This window comes from Heptranchias perlo, chromosome 5, assembly GCF_035084215.1.
Source record: "Heptranchias perlo isolate sHepPer1 chromosome 5, sHepPer1.hap1, whole genome shotgun sequence".
Taxonomy (NCBI): Eukaryota; Metazoa; Chordata; class Chondrichthyes; order Hexanchiformes; family Hexanchidae; genus Heptranchias; species Heptranchias perlo.
The window spans coordinates 81956756-81978090 of NC_090329.1; the positions used below are offsets into that span (position 1 = coordinate 81956756).

At 42.8% G+C, this 21335-nt stretch overlaps 1 protein-coding gene across 1 annotated transcript in view; it reads left to right on the forward strand.

Annotated features, from left to right (window-relative positions):
* Positions 1-21335, forward strand: part of ccdc25 (coiled-coil domain containing 25) — a 34106-nt gene that overhangs the window by 1363 nt on the left and 11408 nt on the right. Inside the window, exons 2-5 of the mRNA XM_067984746.1 lie at positions 16123-16167; positions 18821-18860; positions 19069-19120; positions 20121-20196. Coding sequence (XP_067840847.1) covers positions 16123-16167; positions 18821-18860; positions 19069-19120; positions 20121-20196 — 213 coding nt within the window. The remainder of the gene's footprint in view (positions 1-16122; positions 16168-18820; positions 18861-19068; positions 19121-20120; positions 20197-21335) is intronic.

A 21335-nucleotide genomic window follows, 5' to 3' on the forward strand; every position in this document is an offset into this window, starting at 1 on the left:
AATGGGTTATCCCTTAGACCTTCCCTGCAACGATGAGAAAGAGGATAAGGAGGTCCACTGCAGAGATGTCAGGCTGAGCAGGCATCCTAAGGGCCTCTGCTCCTTGCATGCTAAAGCCAATCCTTCCCTGTCTGCTGATTCAAGTGGGGCTATGTCACTGACTCAATAATGTTTCAAAGGACTGTACCTTCCTCACAAAGCAGTAACTGAGTTGTGTTAACTGCCAGACAGCTGCGGGCACAGCTCGCAATAGATGCTTTCAGCTGTCTAAGATCTGAGCCCTTTAGCAACAAAGTCGACTTAGCCAATTGCTGGCATTGAGCAATCGTCTGGAACTACCAAACTTCCAATTTGGAGATCATTCTAGTACTCTATTGTACAAGAATTCACAATAGAGTACTAGAATGATCTCCATAAATTTGCCTTAAATCACGTCGCATCAGTGACAAAAATATCTCTCAAAGTAAATCTGACAGCCTTCCTGTAATAAACTTGATAGCCAGGTGGTGAAGGATAGAATACTAGAACCTAGTCTTCAGTTGCTTCCAAGCCTTTATTCACAGAGATCCACATTACACCCCCGCACCCTAGATAAACTCTTGTATATGGATACAAGAGAGCCCCAATTGATAACACACCACCTGAACACATTTAACATTGATATAAATCACATGGATACAATTAACTCTTCCTGCTGTTTAAGGGCACCATGCCACCCTTCTGTATATGCATTTGTGTGCCATTTTAATCCTAGCCTCCAATTTTTACAGTGGCAGTAGGTCTAATGTGGCTGGCTGAGGAGCCTTTGGGGGGGGGTGTGGGGATTGAGGGGCACTGTCTCAGCCTTGGTTGTGGGCCAGTTTCCCTTTTAACAAGACAGTGTTAATACATGTTTCATGTCATCATTTGGAAGCCAACCTAGGTTTCAGAAGTCATTCTAGAGCAGTTTAATGGAATGAAAACAGGTGCTGGCATTGAAATACTCATGTCTGTCTTCCACTGCTTCCCTACATGTTCAGTTGTGAGTAAAGGAACACATGCAGGAGAAGGAAGAGGTGGTAAAGGCCACAGTGGTACCTCTTGCATATAGGCAGTAAGTTTCAGATGGTGTTTGATGCAGGGAGGTTAAGATGGCTGCAACTAGGAAGCACGCAGTGTTGCAAGGTATGACTACCTCCTATTACCAAGGCTGCCCTGGAACATCAGTGAACAACTTGTGGCACTGAGTAGCATGCAGGGCTTGCCAGAGTTAGCACTCATTGCCAAGACAACCTCCTTCCACAGGTTTGGATCGTGCCCTTCTTAGGCCTACTTCCCTAGGAGTCAAAAAGTTGCGTCTTTGCCGTTTACCGCCAATAACGCCTCAGCTGAAGAGTCTTTAAATCTGTAAGCTTTGTGCCTTGAAGAAGCACCAGTCTTAGACATTGCAGTAAGCCGCATTGTTATAACATGGGCCCTTTTAGCTGCTGTAGCAGTATTGGATTTTCCTCCTCTTGTGGAAGTGGACTGCCTATAATGCTGGGAATCTGACATGACTATGTAATGAAGGTACACTGAGGAAAATTGGATTGGTTTTCAAGCAGACTTGTACTGATGGGTGGCGGAAGTGCAGTTTTGGTGCTGCTTCAGCAGTAAATCCACCACTGAAAATCTAGCCCGCTGTATGGTGTAAGAGTAAATCTCTAGTTTCATGCGAGACTCTCGCTGTGTTGAATTTGTATTCAGGTTCAGTTTTTAGGACTCGCTAGAACAAAGCCAGAGTCCTCTTCCAGGGACTGAGTGTGAAGTCTCATTACCTGGCGGTCAAAAACTTCTGGCAACATGCAATTTATAAATAGGGTGAGGAAAAAATTGCTGAGCAGCTAGCACCCCTAAACTCTTCCAGCTTCACGTTTGTGATGTGAAAGATTCTGAACTCTTCAACTAAAGGTCAGATTTACTGCTAGCTATTTATTATATACTTGGTGTCTCTCTGGTTTTCTTTTTATTCATTTATGGGATGTGGGTGTCGCTGGCAAGGCCAGCATTTATTACCCATCCCTAATTGCCCTTGAGAGGGTAGTGGTGAGCCGCCGCCTTGAACTGCTGCAGTCCGTGTGGTGAAGGTTCTCCCACAGTGCTGTTAGGTAAGGAGTTCCAGGATTTTGACCCAGCGACGATGAAGGAACGGCGATATATTTCCAAGTCAGGATGGTGTGTGACTTGGAGGGGAACGTGCAAGTGGTGTTGTTCCCGTGCACCTGCAGCCCTTGCCCTTCTAGGTGGTAGTGGTTGCGGGTTTGGAAAGTGCTATCTAAGAAGCCTTGGCGAGTTGCTGCAGTCCATCCTGTGGATGGTACACACTGCAACCACGGTGCGCCGGTGGTGAAGGGAGTGAATGTTTAGGGTGGTGGATGAGGTGCCAATCAAGCGGGCTGCTTTGTCCTGGATGGTGTCGAGCTTCTTGTGTTGCTGGAGCTGCACTCATCCAGGCAAGTGTAGAATATTCCATCACACGCCTGACTTGTGCCTTGTAGATGGTGGAAAGGCTCTGGGGAGTCAGGAGGTGAGTCACTCGCCACAGAATACCCAGCCTCTGACTTGCTCTTGTAGCCATAGTATCTAAGTGGCTGGTGCAGTTAAGCTTCTGGTCAATGGTAACCCCCCAGGATGTTGATAGTGGGGGATTCGGCGATGGTAATGCCATTGAATGACATGGGGCGGTGGTTAGACTCTCTTTTTGGAAGTGGTCATTGCCTGGCACTTTGTCTGGCTCGAATGTTACTTGCCACTTATCAGCCCACGCCTGGATGTTGTCCAGGTCTTGCTGCATGTGGGCACGGACTGCTTCATTATCTGAACAGTTGCGAATGGAACTGAACACTGCAATCATCAGCAAACATCCCCACTTCTAACCTCATGATGGAGGGAAGGTCATTGATGAAGCAGCTGAAGATGGTTGGGCCAAGGACATTGCCCTGAGGAACTCCTGGGGCCGAGATGATTGGCCTCTAACAACCACTACCATCTTCCTTTATGCTAGGTATGACTCCGGTCACTGAAGGGTTTTTCCTCTGATTCCCATTGACTTCAATTTTACTGGAGCTCCTTGATGCCACACTCGGTCAAATACTGCCTTGATGTCAAAGGCAGCCTTGTGATGGAGGTAAAGAGTTGGTGTGAATGGATCTACGAAGCCTAGGTCCAAAATTGGAATGACACAGAAGAACTCCCTGCTAGCATTTTAATCAGCCAAGCAGAAGAGAGGATATTTCTTATAAATGTATTATAAATCAGCTGTTAATCTTTTTGTGCCACATGAAATTCTAAATGGAAATTAAATGACTAATTGTGGTGTTTGAAAGGGTATTATTTATTGTGGGGGGGAGGGAAGAGAATGTATCAAGACTCCTAGTTACACTTGAATAATGCTACTGATCATTTTATGTACTTTTGGAATATATTATAATTTGTATGTGAAAATACTTTAACCAATGCAAATTTATTTTTTCAAACTTACATAATCATTAAGACCTGTCTCTTGCAGCATACACCTTTACCTGTGGCCTGATTATGACAAAATTCAACTCTACATTTATCAGTTTCGATTCCGTGCTTAAAAAAAATCAGGGAAGGAAACTTTTTATAGTAATTTTATTTATGAAACATAAAGCAGATTTTAAAGCTCTGTTGTAGAACAGCCTAATTTTGGTGGTTGTATTCTGGCCAATGCAATATGTGTGGGGTCAAAAAGTGGATGGAGACATTTTTAACAAAATAGTATATGCAATTTGGGCAATGAGGATTCATCAGTTAACTAAGTTTAGGAAAATAATTTTTTAATTAATAAAGTTGTAGCAAGTAATTCCTTGGCGTCCATTCAGCTGTAACTTGATCAATACTTTGTGAAAGGAAGATTTAGTGCTATTGTTACAGGTTCATTTTAATGGAAATGTAAATTATTAAATACAGGTTGCCATTCTTGTACTTTTGGCCAGATATCTATACAAAAATAGATGTCTTTATCAATTCATCTATTTATAACCGTCACTCTGCATATCAATTTTCCCATATTAGTCTGTTCATTTATCTATATATTGATTGCTTTAATTATTCCTATATCTCTGTATAGTCCTTTTTCTGTGATAGATCTAGCTACATAATCTCACCTTTTAAGCTAATTGAAGTTGTTTGAAACGTTATACTGCCATACATAAAAAAGCAGCATGCCCCTACCTCATCCTGACCCTCTGTCTGTTTCAAATTAATTTTACTAACCCAAGTGATTTAGAAAGAATTAAGTTACTGTTTATATAAATAAACTGATTACCCTTTTTGTGGACTGAAACTTTAGAATGGTTTGTAATAATTTTACAAAACTTCATAATTTTTGAGGGCTGTTGATTTTTTAAAAATTTGTTTCTTTTTATTAAATTCTAATCCAAAAATACTGATTTTCCTGTGTAAAATAATGAACTTTATATAATTGCTCTCTTGTATATTGTTTCCAAAATAAACAGTACATCGGCTGCTTTGTGCACACAATCTAAGTTAGTTTGTCTATGTAGAGCAGCTTGTGTTTGTTTTGGAACCAAACAATTCTGAACCTAGTAATTCAGAGGAACAGAAAGCTGGGCACAGTCTCATTGTATTTTTGTGTTGAATTACTTGTGTCAAAATAAACAGCTGCCTATATTGTTTGTTACGAGTTGCATAACAACTGGGTGGTAGACTTGTGTACCATCAAATAGGTTATACAAGCAAGCAGTATCCATCTTTCTCTGTTCCACATCATAGCTTCTTAGTACAGACACTTATGTGTCCTTAGAGCCGAGAAGGTTGAGACAAGATTTGATAGAAGTGTTCCAAATCACGAAGGGTTTAGATAAAGTAAATAAAGAGAAACTGATCCCATTGGCGGAAGGTTCGAGAACCAGAGGACACAGATTTAAGGTGATTGGTAAAAGAACCAAAGGTCACGTGAGGAAAAACTTTTTTACGCAGCAAGTAGTTATGATCTGAAAGGGTGTTGGAAGCAAATTCAGTGGTGGCTTTCAAAAAGGAATTGGATAAATACTTGGGGGGAAAAAAATTGCAGGGCTACGGGGAAGGAGTGGAGGAATGGGACTAACTGGATTGCTCTTACAAAGAGCTGGCATTGGCTCGATGGGCCTAATGGCCTCCTTCTGTGCCGTAACCATTCTAAGATTCTATGTTACAGCAAAGCCAAATTCTCCACCTGAAGTCCACATAGAAGCACTTTCCATTAGGAGCCATTGGACATTTCTCAGAAATGGGAATCTTGGCTGTTAATTATTGTGCCCAGACCAACTGTAGCACCTTACTGCTATCCCAGCTGAGAAATCAGCTAATCAGACTGCGGATCTAACCTGGAACTTTTCTGGTCTGAAAGGTTGGCATCACTCAATGTTAACAAGTCACCTGGTCCAGATGGGATGCATCCTCGGTTGCTGAGGGAAGCAAGGGTGGAGATAGCAGAAGCTCTGACCACAATTTTTCAATCCTCCTTGGATATAGGAATGGTACTGGAGGATTGCAAATATTACATCCCTGTTCCACATCATCTCCACATCATCTCCACATCAAAAAAAAAGGGAGATGGATAAATCTGGTAACTACAAGCCAATCACTCTTAACATCAGAGGTGGGAAAACTACTGGAGACCATTGTCAAGGACAAAATTAATTCACACTTGGAGAAACCTGGGTTAATAAGGGACTGCCAGCACGGATTTGTTAAGAGCAAATTGCGTCTGACTAACCTGATTGAGCTCGTTGATGAAAGCAGTGCAGTAGATGTGTGCGTATATATAGACTTTCAAAAGGCATTTGATCAAGTACCACACAACAGACTTATTCGGAAAATAGAAGCACATGGGATCAAAGGGACGGTGGTAACTCAAACTCTGCTGCCGTATCCAAACTCTCTCAAAGTCCCGTTCACCCATCGCCCCTATGCTTGCTGACCTACATTAGCTCCTGATCAGGGAACGCCTCGATTCTTAAATTCTCATCCTTGTTTTCAAATCCCACTATGGCCTCGTTCCTCCCTATTTCTGTAACCTCCTCCTGCCCTACAACCTTCTGAGATCTCTGCGCTCCTCCAATTCTTGCCTCTTGCGCATCCCCGATTTTAATCGCTCCATCATTGGCGGCCCTAAGCTGTGGAATTCCCTCCCTAAACCTACCCGCTTCTCTTCCTTTAAAACGCTCCTTAAAACCTCCCTCTTTAAGCAAGCTTTTGGTCACCTTATGTGGCTCGGTGTCAAATTCTGTTTGATAATTGCCCCTATGAAGCACCTTGGGACGTTTTACTACGTTAAAGGCGCTATATAAATGCAAGTTGTTGTTGTAACTTGGGTATGTAATTGGTTAAGGGATAGGAGGCAGAGAGTAGTGATGAACAGATGTTTTTCTGACTGGAGAGAAGTATGCAGTGTGGTCCCCCAGGAATCAGTATTAGGACCATTGCTTTTCTGGACTTGGATATAGGGAGTACAATTTCAAAATTTATGGATGATACAAAACTTGGCAACGTAGTAGTGAGGAGGATAGTAGCAGACTTCAGGAGTACATGGGCAGATATATGGCAGATGCAATTTAATGCAGATAAGAGTGAAGTGATGCACTTTGGGATGAACAACATGGAAAGGCAATATAATCTAAATTATGCTATTTTGAGGGGGGTGCAAGAGCAGAGGGATGTGGCAATGCATATTCACAAATCTGTGAAGGTGGAAGAGCAAGTTGATAAGGCGGTTAAGAAAGTGTATGGGATACTTGGCTTTGTAAATAGGGGCATTGCATACAAAAACAAGGAAGTCATCATAGAATCTTAAAAATTTACAGCACAGAAGGAGGCCATTCAGCCCATCGTGTCTATGCCGTCTGAAAAAGAGCTACCCAGCCTAATCCCACTTTCCAGCTCGTGGTCCATAGCCGTGTAGGTTATTGCATTTCAGGTGCATATTCAAGTACTTTTCAAATGTGATGTGGGTTTCTGTCTCTACCACCCTTTCAAGCAGTGTGTTCCAGACCTCCCCACCACCCTGTGGGTGAAAAAAATTCTCCTCAACTCCCCTCTAATTCTTCTACCAATTACTTTAAATCTATGTGCCTTGGTTATTGACCCCTCTGCTAAAGGAAATAGGTCCTTCCTATACACTCTATCTAGGCCTCTCAATTTTATACACCTCAATTACATCACCCCTCCACCTCCTTTGTTCCAAAGAAAACAATCCAGCCTATCCAATCTTCCCTCATCGCTAAAATTCTCCAGTCCTGGCAACAGCCTCGTAAATCTGCTCTGTACCCTCTCTAGAGCAATCACATCTTTCCTGTAATGTGGTGACCAGAACTGTATGCAGTACTCAAGCTGTGGCCTAACTAGTGTTTTATACAGATCTGGCATAACCTCCCTGCTTTTATATTCTATGCCTCAGCTAATAAAGGAAAGTGTCCCATGTTCCTTCTTAACTACCTTATCTACCTGTCTTGCTACCTTCAGGGATCTGTTGACATGCACTCCAAGGCCCCTCTGTTCCTCTACACTTCTCAGTATCCTCCCATTTATTGTGTATTCACTTGCCTTGTTTGCCCTCCCCAAATGCATTACCTCACACTTCTCTGGATTGAATTCCATTTGCCTCCTGTCTGCTCACCCGACCAGTCCACTGATAACTTCCTGCAGTCTATCGCTTTCTTCCTCACTATCAACTACATGGCTCATTTTTGTATCATCTGCAGATTTCTTAATCATGTCCCTTACATTTAAGTCTAAATGATTGATCTATACCACAAAAAGCAAGGGACCTAGTACTGAGCCCTGCGGAACCTCACTGGAAACAGCCTTCCAATCACAAAAACACCCTTAACCTTTTATATTCACTGGCTAGGCCTCAGCTGGAGTATTGTGTACAATTCTGGGCACCACATTTTAGAAAGGATGGTAAAGCCTTGGACAGGGTACACAGTACAGAGGAGGTTTACCAGGGATAAGGGACTTCAGTTATGTGGAGAGATTGGAGAATCTGGGATTGTTTTCAGAGCAGAGAAGGTTAAAGGGAGACCTAATAGAGATATTCAAAATAATGAGGGGTTTTGATAGTGCAAACAGGGAGAAACTGTTTCCTCCAGCAAGTGGGTCAGTAACCAGAGGTCATAGGTTTAAAATAATTGGTAGAAGAACTAAAGGGGAAATGAGATCTGGAACGCACTGCCTCAAAGGGTGGTGGAAGAAGATTCCATAGGAACTTTCAAAAGACAATTGGACGTGTACTCGAAGAGGACTAATTTGAAGGGTTATGGGGAGAATAGCTGGGGTGTGGGACTAAATTGGACAGCTCTTTCAAAGAGCTGGCACAGGCACAACAGGTGGAATGGCCTCCTTCTGTGCTGTAAGATTCTGTGATAGGCACATTTGCATGCTGGACAGCATAATTACAAAAAAAAAATCTTTTAAAAAGCATGAATTTTATTTAGATTATTTATTCCTTTTTGCCCTGCATTTTCCTTCGTGCTGGCTGGGGCTCTTCTGTCTAGAAAAAGGAAGGCTGAGGAGTGACCTGGTTGAGGTTTTTTTTAAGATTATGAAAGGGTTTATAGGGTCGACATAGAGAAAATGTTTCCACTTGTGGGGGACTCCAAAACTAGAAGTCATAAAAATAAAATAGTTGCTGGTAAAGTCAATAGGGAATGCAGGAGAAACCTCTTTACCCAGAGAGCAGTAAGAATGTGGAACGTGCTACCACAAGGAGTAGTTGAGGCAAATAGCATAGATGTATTTAAGGAGAAACTTTTTGTTTATTTGTGTATGGGATGTGGGCGTTGTGGCACGGACAGCATTTATTGCCCATCCCTAATTGCCCTTGGGAAGGTGGTGATGAGCCGCCGCCTTGAACTGCTGCAGTCTGTGTGGTGAAGGTTCTCCCACAGTGCTGTTGGGTAGGGAGTCCCAGGATTTTGACCCAGTGATGATGAAGGAATGGCGATTATATATCCAAGCCGGAATGGTGTGTGACTTGGAGGGGAACTTGCAGGTGGTGTTGTTCCCATGTGCCTGCTGCTCTTGTCCTTCTAGGTGGAAGAGGTTGCGGGTTTGGGAGGTGCTGTCGAAGAAGCCTTGGCGAGTTGCTGCAGTGCATCCTGTGGATGGTACACACTGCAGCCATGGTGTGCCGGTGGTGAAAGGAGTGAATGTTTAAGGTGGTGGATGGGGTGCCAATCAAGTGGGCTGCTTTGTCCTGGATGGTGTCGAGCTTCGAGTGTTGTTGGAGCTGCACTCATCCAGGCAAGTGGAGAGTATTCCATCGCACTCCTGACTTGTGCCTTGTAGATGGTGGAAAGGCTTTGGGGAGTTAGGAGATGAATCACTCGCTGCAGAATACCCAGCCTCTGACCTGCTCTTGTAGCCACAGTATTTATGTGGCTGGTCCAGTTAAGTTTCTGGTCAATGGTGATCCCTAGGATGTTGATGGTGGGGGATTCGGCAATGGTAATGCCATTGAATGTCATGGGGAGGTGGTTAGATTCTCTCTTGTTGGAGATGGTCATTGCCTGGCACTTGTCTGGCGCGAATGTTACTTGCCACTTATGAGCCTAAGCCTGGATGTTGCCCAGGTCTTGCTGCATACGGGCACGGACTGCTTCATTATCTGAGAGGTTGCAAATGGAACTGAACACTGTGCAATCGTTAGCGAACATCCCCATTTCTGACCTTATGATGGAGGGAAGGTCATTGATGAAGCAGCTGAAGATGGTTGGGCCCAGGACACTGCTCTGAGGAACTCCTGCAGCAATGTCCTGGGGCTGAGATGATTGGCCTCCAACCACTACCATTTTCCTTTGTGCTAGGTATGACACCAGCCACTGGAGAGTTTTCCCCCTGATTCCTATTGACTTCAGTTTTACTAGGGCTCCTTGGTGCCATACTCGGTCAAATGCTGCCTTGATGTCAAGGGCAGTCACTCTCTCCTCACCTCTGGAATTCAGCTCTTTTGTCCACGTTTGGACCAAGGCTGTAATGAGGTCTGGAGCCAAGTGGTCCTGGCGGAACCCACCCTGAGCATCGGTAAGCAGGTTATTGGTGAGTAAGTGCCGGTGAGCGGTGGCGAAGAGCGAAACCAGAGCAGAGATAAAAACAGCGCGGAGAGAGCGGGAGTTCAGTCGGTGAGCGGCGGCAAAGAGTGAGACCAGAGCTTACTCTGAGAGCGAGACTCTGAGACCAGCGGCAGTTCGGGGTGACGTCACCAGTCAGAAAGTGACGCGGCACATGGGAGGCAGCTGATTGGTGAGTAGGTTCAGGTGAATATTTCTACCGTTTTACTGTAAGTCAAGTAATAAGAAAGGGAAGATCTGCAGGTTTTATAGCAGGTAGCGTTTTTTTAAGTGAACCTAGGTCCCTAGTATAGTTAACATATTTTCTAATTTCAACGTAATTTAAAAGGGGTAACTAAGCTAAGGCAAGTCATGGCAGCAGACCTCACACCCGTGATCTGCCCCTCCTGCAAGATGTGGGAAGTCATGGACACTACCAGTGTCCCTGCCGACCATGTGTGCAGGAAGTGTGTCCACCTGCAGCTACTGACCAATCGTATCTCGGAGCTGGAGCTGCGGGTGGACTCACTGTGGAGCATCTGCGATGCAGAAAACTCGTCGATAGCACGTTTAGCGAGTTGGTCACACCGCAGGTAAAGGGTATACAGGCAGGAAGTGAATGGGTGACCACCAGGAAGAGTAAGAGGTTCAGGTAGGTAGTGCAGGGGTCCCCTGTGGCCATCCCCCTCTCAAACAGATATGCCACTTTGGATGCTGTTGGGGGGGATGACTTATCAGGGGAAGGCAGCAGCAGCCAACTTCCTGGCACCACGGGTGGCTCTGCTGCATAGGCTGGGAGGAAAAAGAGTGGAAGAGCTATAGTGATAGGGGACTCAATTGTAAGGGGAATAGACAGGTGTTTCTGCGGCCGCAACCGAGACTCCAGGATGGTGTGTTGCCTCCCTGGTACAAGGATCAAGGACGTCTCGGAGCGGCTACAGAACATTTTGGGGGGGAGGGCGAACAGCCAGCTGTCATGGTGCACATAGGCACCAACGATATCGGTAAAAAAGGGGATGAGGTCCTAAAAGCAGAATATAGGGAGTTAGGAGGTAAATTAAAAAATAGGACCTCAAAGGTAGTAATCTCAGGATTGCTGCCAGTGCCACGTGCTAGTCAGAGTAGAAATAGGAGGATATTTCAAATGAATACGTGGCTAGAGGAATGGTGCAAGGGGGAGGGATTCAAATTCCTGGGACACTGGAAACGGTTCTGGGGGAGGTGGGACCAGTACAAACCGGACGGTCTGCACCTGGGCAGGGCCGGGACCGCTGTCCTAGGAGGAGTGTTTGCTAGTGCTGTTGGGGAGGGTTTAAACTAAAGTGGCAGGGGGTTGGGAACCTGAGCAGGGAGACAGAGGAAAGCGTAACAGGAAGGGACAGAAGGTATGGAGTAATAGGTAAAGTGTTAAAAAAGGAAAAAGCAGGAACACTAAGCATCACAAAACAGATTTGAAAGTTCTTTATCTGAATGCACGTAGCATTCGTAACAAAATGGATGAGTTAACGGCACAAATAACTACGTATGGGTATGATCTTGTGGCCATTACAGAAACATGGCTGCAGGGTGACAACGACTGGGAATTAAATATGCCAGGGTATTTAACAATCAGGAAGGACAGGCAGGAAGGAAGGGGAGGTGGGGTGGCTATGTTAATAAAGGAAGGAATCACTGTAATACAGATAAATGATATTGGGACAAAGCATCAAGATAATGAAACAGTTTGGGTGGAGATAAGGAATAATAAGGGGGAAAAAACACTAGTGGGCGTAGTATATAGGCCTCCTAATAGTTGCAACTCTGCTGGAAGAAGTATTAATCAGGAAATAGTCAGGGCATGTAATAAGGGAACAGCTATAATTATGGGGGGTTTTAACTATCATATTAACTGGACAAATCAAATTGGGCAGAGCAGCCTTGAGGAAGAGTTCATTGAGTGCATCAGGGATGGATTTCTTGAGCAGTATGTAACTGATCCTACAAGGGGGGAGGCAACCTTGGACCTGGTCCTGTGTAATGAGTCAGGATTAATTAATAATGTCCTACTTAAGGATCCCCTTGGAACAAGCGACCACAACATGGTTGAATTCCATATCCAATTAGAGGGTGAGAAGGTTGATTCTCAAACAAGCGTACTGAGCTTGAATAAAGGAGACTATGATGGTATGAGAGCAGAATTGATTAAAGTGGACTGGGAAAATAGATTAAAGGGTAAGACGGTACATGAGCAGTGGTGGTCATTTAGGGAGTTATTTTACAACTTTCAAAATAAATATATTCCACTGAGGAAAAAAGGGTGTAAAAGAAATGACAGCCATCCGTGGCTAAGTAAAGAAATCAAGGATAGTATCCGACTAAAAACAAGGACATATAAGGTAGCCAAACTTAGTGGGAGGATAGAAGATTGGGAAGTCTTCAAAAGACAGCAAAAAGTAACTAAAGGATTGATTAAGAAAGGGAAGTTATATTATGAAAAGAAATTAGCAAAAAATATAAAAACAGATAGCAAGAGTTTCTATAGTTATATAAAAAGAAAAAGGGTGGCTAAGGCAAACATAGGTCCCTTAGAGGATGAGACCGGGAAATTAATGGTGGGAAACATGGAGATGGCAAAAATGCTGAACAAATATTTTGTTTCAGTCTTTACGGTAGAGGACACTAAGAATATCCCAACACTGGACAAACAGGGGGCTCTACGGGGGAGGAGCTAAATACGATTAAAATCACTCAGGAGATGGTACTCAGTAAAATAATGGGACTCAAAGCGGATAAATCCCCTGGACCTGATGGCTTACATCCTAGGGTCTTGAGGGAAGTGGCAGTAGGGATTGTGGATGCTTTGGTGATAGTTTTCCGAAATTCCCTGGACTCAGGAGAGGTCCCGGCAGATTGGAAAACTGCTAATGTAACACCGTTATTTAAAAAGGGTAGTAGGCAGAAGGCTGGAAATTATAGGCCAGTTAGCCTAACATCTGTGGTGGGTAAAATTTGGGAGTCTATTATGAAGGAGACAGTAACGGAACATTTAGATAAGCATAATTTAATAGGACAAAGTCAGCATGGCTTTATGAAGGGGAAATCATGTCTGACAAATTTGCTTGAGTTCTTTGAGGATATAACGTACAGGGTGGATAAAGAGGAACCAGTGGACGTAGTGTATTTAGACTTCCAGAAGGCATTCGACAAGGTGCCACATAAAAGATTATTACTTAAGATAAAAAATCATGGGATTGGGGGTAATATTCTGGCATGGGTGGAGGATTGGTTATCGAACAGGAGGCAGAGAGTTGAGATAAATGGTTCATTCTCGGACTGGCAACCAGTAACCAGTGGTGTTCCACAGGGGTCGGTGCTGGGTCCCCAACTCTTTACAATCTATATTAACGATTTGGAGGAGGGGACCGAGTGCAACATATCAAAATTTGCAGATGATACAAAGATGGGAGGGAAAGTAGAGAGTGAGGAGGACATAAAAAACCTGCAAGGGGATATAGACAGGCTGGGTGAGTGGGCGGAGATTTGGCAGATGCAATATAATATTGGAAAATGTGAGGTTATGCACTTTGGCAGGAAAAATCAGAGAGCAAGTTATTTTCTTAATGGCGAGAGACTGGAAAGTACTGCAGTACAAAGGGATCTGGGGGTCCTATGATTCTAGTGCAAGAAAATCAAAAAGTTGGTGTGCAGGTGCAGCAGGTGATCAAGAAAGCCAACGGAATGTTGGCTTTTATTGCTAGGGGGATAGAATATAAAACAGGGAGGTATTGCTGCAGTTATATAAGGTATTGGTGAGACCGCACCTGGAATACTGCATACAGTTTTGGTGTCCATACTTAAGAAAAGACATACTTGCTCTCGAGGCAGTACAAAGAAGGTTCACTCAGTTAATCCCGGGGATGAGGGGGCGGACATATGAGGAGAGGTTGAGTAGATTGGGACTCTACTCATTGGAGTTCAGAAGAATGAGAGGCGATCTTATTGAAACATATAAGATTGTGAAGGGGCTTGATCGGGTGGATGCAGTAAGGATGTTCCCAAAGATGGGAGAAACTAGAACTAGGGGGCATAATCTTAGAATAAGGGGCTGCTCTTTCAAAACTGAGATGAGGAGAAACTTCTTCACTCAGGGTGGTAGGTCTGTGGAATTTGCTGCCCCAGGAAGCTGTGGAAGCTACATCATTAGATAAATTTAAAACAGAAATAGACACTTTTCTAGAAGTAAAGGGAATTAGGGGTTATGGGGAGCGGGCAGGAAATTGGACATGAAGCTGAGTTCGGATTGGTCAATGCCCTGTGGGTGGCGGAAAGGACCCAGGGGCTGAGTGGCCGGGTCCTGCTCCTACTTGTGTTCTTTAGATTTGTGGTTGGGATCAGATCAGCCATGATCTTATTGAATGGCGGAGCAGGCTCGAGGGGCCGATTGGCCTACTCCTGCTCCTATTTCTTATGTTCTTATGTTCTTGATAGCACTGTTGATGACACCTTCCATCACTTTGCTGATGATTGAGAGTAGACTGATGGGATAGTAATTGGCCGAATTGGATTTGTCCTGCTTTTTGTGGACAGGACATACCTTGACAATTTTCCTCATTGTCGGGTAGATGCCAGTGTTGTAGCTGTACTGGAACAGTTTGGCTAGTTCTGGAGCAAGTCTTCAGTACTTCTGCCGGGATGTTGTTGGGGCCCATAGCCTTTGTTGTATCCAGTGCACTCAGCCGTTTCTTGATATCACATGGAGTAAATCGAATTGGCTGAAGACTGGCTTCTGTGATGGTGGGGATATCGGGAGGAGGCCAAGATGGATAATCTACTTGGCACTTCTGGCTGAAGATGGTTGCAAACGCTTCAGCCTTGTCTTTTGCACTCACATGCTGGACTCCGCCATTATTGAGGATGTGGATGTTTACAGAGCTGCCTCCTCCCATTAGTTGTTTAATTGTCCACCACCATTCATGACTGGATGTGGTAGGACTGCAGAGCTTTGATCTGCTCCGTTGGTTGTGGAATCATTTGGCTCTGTCTATAGCATGTTGCTTCTGCTGTTAGCATACATGTAGTCCTGTTTTGTAGCTTCACCAGGTTGGCACCTAATTTTTAGGTATGCCTGGTGCTGCTCCTGGCTTGCTCTTCTACACTCCTCATTGAACTAGATGAGCATAGGAGGGTAGTCTGATAGGATTGGAAGGAGGCAAGACCAGTTAGGCCGAATGGCCTGTTCCTGTGCTGTAGTTTTGGATGAGATGTTAAACCGAGGTCCCGTCTGCCCCCTTGGGTGGACGTAAAAGATCCCACGGCACTTTTCAAAGTAGAGTAGGTGAGTTATCCTCGGTGTCCTGACCGATATTTATCCCTCAACCAACATTACTAACAGATTATCAGATCATTATCGCATTGCTGTTTGTGGGACCTTGCTGTGCGCAAATTAATTGCCACGTCGCCTACATTACAACAGTGATCTACACTTCAAAAGCACTTAATTGACTGTGAATCGCTTTGGGACATGCTGAGGTCATGAAAGGCACTATATAAATGTACGTATGTATCTTGAATGTATTTATTTGGCCCCATGTGCTCACTCAAGCTTATTATATTACCAATACTGCAGCATGATTGCTACCACTGTAGGGAGACACTGAGCAGAGGCTTAGCACTTTCAGATAGAATAAAAAGAATTAAAGGCCCTTTAATTTTTGTCAGTCTTTCCAAAGATGTCTATGCCTCTTTTACACATTGCTAATACTGCTCTATAAAGCAAAGAAATGAGACCCTCCCCAACCTCTGAGGCAAGTATGTGTGGAGTAAAGGAAAACAGAATTGGATGAAATAATGCCCTACGAATATAAATGCGTATAATTAAAGAAGTGATGAGAGAACATTATAACTTTAAACTCTTGAGGTTATATGGTTAAATCTTTTGGAATTAATGATAAGTATTATAGTTAGTTGCCTTTTTGTAGATTGTATGCTTTTCTATTCATTTTTTGTTACAATGTAATTATCAAATTAAAGATTTTCTATTTTATTGCAGTGGTTTCACCATATACGATATATATGGGAAAGGATAAATATGAAAGTAAGTCTATTTTTCCCCACTTATAAATGGCTTATAGGTACTGGCTTAATCATTTTCATCATCTGAGAGGGAATGAGATCACTTATGTATAAATTTAACATAAACTAGATTTGTTACAAGGTAACAGAGCAAGGGACTGCTGGTCAGAATGTAAGAAAATATTTCATCACTTAGTTTTTGGAATAGCTTACCAAGGGAGGTAAGAAGGAACAAATAGCTTAGCTATCAAGGTCAAATTGGACAAGTATCTTGGAGAAGCACATCATCGGTTACAACTGCTAAGACAGTAGGAAGGCATACTACATGGACTACAGTCTTTTCTGACTTGAGCTTTTCTGTATTTCTATCTGCCCTCTCGGCTAACCTGCCCATGTCTTCCTGCAATCGCCTGCATTCCTTCTCACAGTTTGCCATGCTGCCTTTTGCTATCATCAGCAAACTGTTCCTATGATTGTTTCTCTTGTGTCAATGAAAAAGCATGATTGGCATGTCAAAGGGACGAGATTAATAAAAGTAAAGGTTGGTCCCTTAGAGGCAGAGACAGGAGAAATTATAATGGGGAATAAGGAAATGGCAGAGAAGTCAAACAAATATTTTGTGTGTCTCCACAGTAGAAGACACAAAAAATATTGGAAATAGTGGGGAACCAAGGGTCTAATGAGAGTAAGGAACTTAAAGTAATTAAAATGAGTAAAGAGAAAGTACTGGAGAAATTAATGGGACTAAAAATAGACATCCCCTGGACCTAATGGCCTCCATCCTAGGGTTTTAAAAAGGGTGGCTGCAGAGATGGTGGATGCATTGGTTTTGATCTTCCAGAATTCCCTAGATTCTAGAACGTGGATTGGAAGGTAGCAAATGTAACCCCGCTATTGAAGAAAGGAGAGAGAGAGAGAAAACAGGGACTATACGCCAGTTAGCCTGAGATCAGTAGTAGGGAAAATGTTAGAATCTATTAAGAATGTAGTAACAAGGCACTTAGAAAATCACAATATAATTAGGCAGAGTCAACATGGTTTTATAAAACTATGTTTGACAAATCTATTGGAATTTTTTGAGGGTGTAACTAGCAGGGTTGATAAGGGGGTACGAGTGGATCTAGTATATTTTGATTTTCAAAAGGCATTCAAGAGATTGTTGCACACGATTGGGCGTAATATATTAGCATGGATTGAGGATTGGTTAATGGACAGCAAACAGTAGTAGGAATAATTGGGTCATTTTTAGGTTGGCAGGTTGTAACTAGTGGAGTGCCGCAAGGATCAGTGCTTGGGCCTCAGCTGTTTACGATATATATCAGTGACTTAGATGAGGGGACCAAGTGTGATGTATCCAAGTTTGCTGATGGTACAAAGCTAGGTGGGAAAGTAAGCCATGAGGATGCAAAGAGGCTGCAATGGGATATAGACAGGTTAAGTGAGTGGGCAATAAGGTGGCAGATGGAGTATAATGTGTGGAAATGTGAAATTATCCAATTTGATAGGAAGAATAGAAAAGCAGAATATTTTTTTAAAAGGTGGGAGACTAAGAAATGTTAACATGCGGGTAGAGCCAGCAATTAGGAAGGCTAATAGTATGTTGGCCTTTATTGTAAGGGGGTTGAATATAAGAGTAAGGAGGTCTTGCTGCAATTATTTAGGGCTCTGGTGAGACCACACCTGGAGCACCGTGTATAATTTTCGTCTCCTTACCTGAGGAAGGATATACTTGCCTTAGAGGGGGGGCAACGAAGATTCACTAAATTGATTCCTGGGATGAGAGGGTTGTCCTGTGAGGAGAGGTTGAGTAGAATGGGCCTATATTCTCTGGAGTGTAGGAGAATGGGAGATGGTCTCATTGAAACATATAAAATTCTTAGATGGTTTGCCAGGGTACAGGCTGTTTTCCCTGGCTATAGGGTCTAGAACTAGGGGTGGTAGTCTCAAGATAAGGGGTTGGCCATTTAGGCCAGAGATGAGGAAAAATTTCTTCACTGAGGGTTATGAATCTTTGGAATTCTCTACCCTAAAGCGCTATGAATGCTCAGTCGTTGAGTATATTCAAGACTCAGATCGATAGATTTTTGGACACTAAGAGAATCGAGGGATATGGGGATCGGGCGGGAAAGTGGAGTTGAGGTTGATGATCAGCCACGATCTTATTAAATGGTGGAGAAGGCTCGAGGGGCCTATGGCTTACTCATGCTCCTATTTCTTTTGTCAATCACTGACATTTAGGTTCATTTGGCTGTTACGTGCTTGGTGCACAGAGTTTCCTTGACAGTTGGTCCGTACTGCTATTTTTGGATTTTGATAAAATAATGATGGTCTGTGCTGTACTTGGGAATTGAGGACATTTCCCAGGGTGAGATTATTTCCATTACAGTTTCAGCTGTTGTTTGAGGTACCCTCTGACCTTTCTGGTCTTTTGCCTGGGGTTAAACAGGGACTCCTCCGTTGCCTCATGACCAACAGGGAGGGCAAATCAATGATTAAGAATTGAGATTTTTGTGATGGTGTTTAACAGCAATTAGCAACTCAGAATGCTGTTTTTAAACATATTAGCATTTAATGAATCATCTACTTGGCTAACAAATGGGCTGGTATTTTAAAAATATTTCAGCTCTGCAACTTGTTATGTAATTCTTCTGTTTTATTTTTGTTTTAAAATATAGATGAAGACTTAATAAAGTACGGATGGCCAGAAGATGTTTGGTATGCCACAATAAATATAATTTTGTTATTTCTTTGCTTATTTGTATCCAAAGTTCACACCTTTAAACGTCTTTTCCATTACAATATTATTACTGTTGATATCCTTTGTGTTGCAATTAATAGTGTGTTTAATATTTGCAGCTGAGAGTCTGCAAAATGCATTTTGTTTTGGATACTGCTGTATATTGAATTGTTTTCCTATTTTCAGGTTTCATGTAGATAAATTGTCTTCAGCTCATGTGTACCTCCGATTACACAAGGTATGGTCAGAACTGGATTTCTTTCTCTGAGTAAACTGGCTTTAACAGTTTTGTAAAATTACCCAATAGAGTATGTTATGTGTATTATACCCTTATTTTCAGACAATGAAATTCTGGAAACTTGTGGGTTCTGATTTATGACCCACAAGTGCGGTGACCTGATCACTTGCACCTTTGTCATTTGTGAGTAAATTATGGTCAATGCCATATGTGGAATATGAATTATATCCTTTGGATCTTAATTGTGTTTTCTGCTTCATATATTAAAAAAATTAATCTTGGAAAGAAGATGGATTACTGAGCAAGATAGACCAAGAAGATCACAAGCTTGATTTCTGGTCTTTACTCAAATAGTTGATCTCAACCACAATGCTGGGGGGATGGAGGGGAGGCTACAATTTGAATTGTTCCTGGGCTAGGGAAGGGGAAAGTCCACTGGGATTCCTGCTCTTGATTACTATCCAATGACCCTTGATAACCAGGGCATGTGTGTGGTCTTTGGGCAAGAGCAAGATCAGACTCCATTGCAGTGGCTCTTCTACGTTTTAATATCTGTTGACACTCGCTTTCCACACACTTGTGAAAAATGGCCATTTGGCTGAGCTACTGAAGGGCAGCTTAATGCATATGGGCCCATACTCCAGCATGGGTTAATGCCTTCAGAGGAATTGGGAGAATAAGAGCGAGTTGTGACAACTACAGAAATATAAACAATTTTGTTGTATGTTATAAGGATCTATGCATTAGTAAAGAGTGTTGTAAATAAGCATTGTGCTTTCAATTAGATGACCATGTATTTGTCATTGAACCCACTTCATCAAAGGGCTGAATCCATTGGAAAAGTTAATTTCATCTGAGCATTGTCTCATTAACATTGTGTAAGCCTATTGCTCAAGAAAAGAGATGCTTCAATTTAATATTCTACTTGAGCAGAAATTGAATTTTACTCAACTTGTTGGGGTATATAAGAGCAAAATATTAATATATTTTTGTGTCTTAGGGGCAGGCAATTGATGGCATCCCCAAGGAAGTACTAATTGACTGTGCTCAGCTAGTTAAAGCCAATAGCATTCAAGGTAATGATTATATGGGGCTGTTTTCATTAGAGCAGAAGACATTAAGGGGTGATTTGATAGCAGTGATGTTTAAAATGATTAAGGGATGAGACAGAGTTGCTAGAAATAGATTGATGCCAATGATTGAGGGTTCCAGGACATGAGGTATTGAATCTGCTTCCACCACCTTTTCAGGCAGTGCATTCCAGATCATAAGAAGTCTCTGCATGGAAAAAAAAAATCAATAAATTCTCATCTGCCCCCTTCTCCCCACCACCTCCGGTTCTTTTGCCAGTTATCTTAAAATCTGTGTCCTCTGGTTATTGACCCTCTTGTCATTGTAAAGTTTCTCATTTGCTTTATCAAAACCCTTCATAATTTTCAACATCTTTATTAAATCTCCCCTTCTCTTTCTCTGCTCTAAAGAGAACAATCCCAGCTTCTCTAGACTCTCCACATAACTGTAGTCCCTCATCCCTGGTACCATTCTAGTAAACCACCTCTGCACCCCACCCTTGACATCCTTCCTAAAGTGTGGTGCCCAGAATTGCACACAGCTGAGGCCTAATCAGTGATTTATGAAGGTTTAGCATAACATCCTTGCTCTTGTACTCTCCTATTTATAAAGCCCAGGATCCCGTATGTTTTTTTTAACAGCCTTCACAACTTGTCTTGCCACCTTCAAAGATTTGTGTATGTGCACCCCCAAGTGTCTCTGTTCCTGCACCCCCTTTAAATTTGTACCATTTAGTTTATATTGCCTCTGCTCATCCTTCCTTTCAAAATGCATTTCTCTGCATTAAACTTCATCTGCCATGTGTCTGCCCATTTCACCAGTTTTCTATGTCCTCCTGAAGTCTGCTGTCATCCTCAGTGTTCACTAAATTTCCACGTTTTATGTCATCTGCAAACTTTGAAATTAAGCCCTTTTGTATCCACACCATCACTCGTTAAATTTTGCTAACAAGTCTATAATGTGGCACTTTATCAAACGCCTTTTGAAAGTGCCTATCCACATCAACTACATTACCCTCATTAACCCTCTCTGTTACTTCAAAGAACTTTAGTTGAAGCAAAGGCAATATCAACATGTAAGAATCGGTCAGATAAGTGGTTAAAGGAAAGGGGAATGAGGAACAGGGTGGGCACGTGGGATTAGG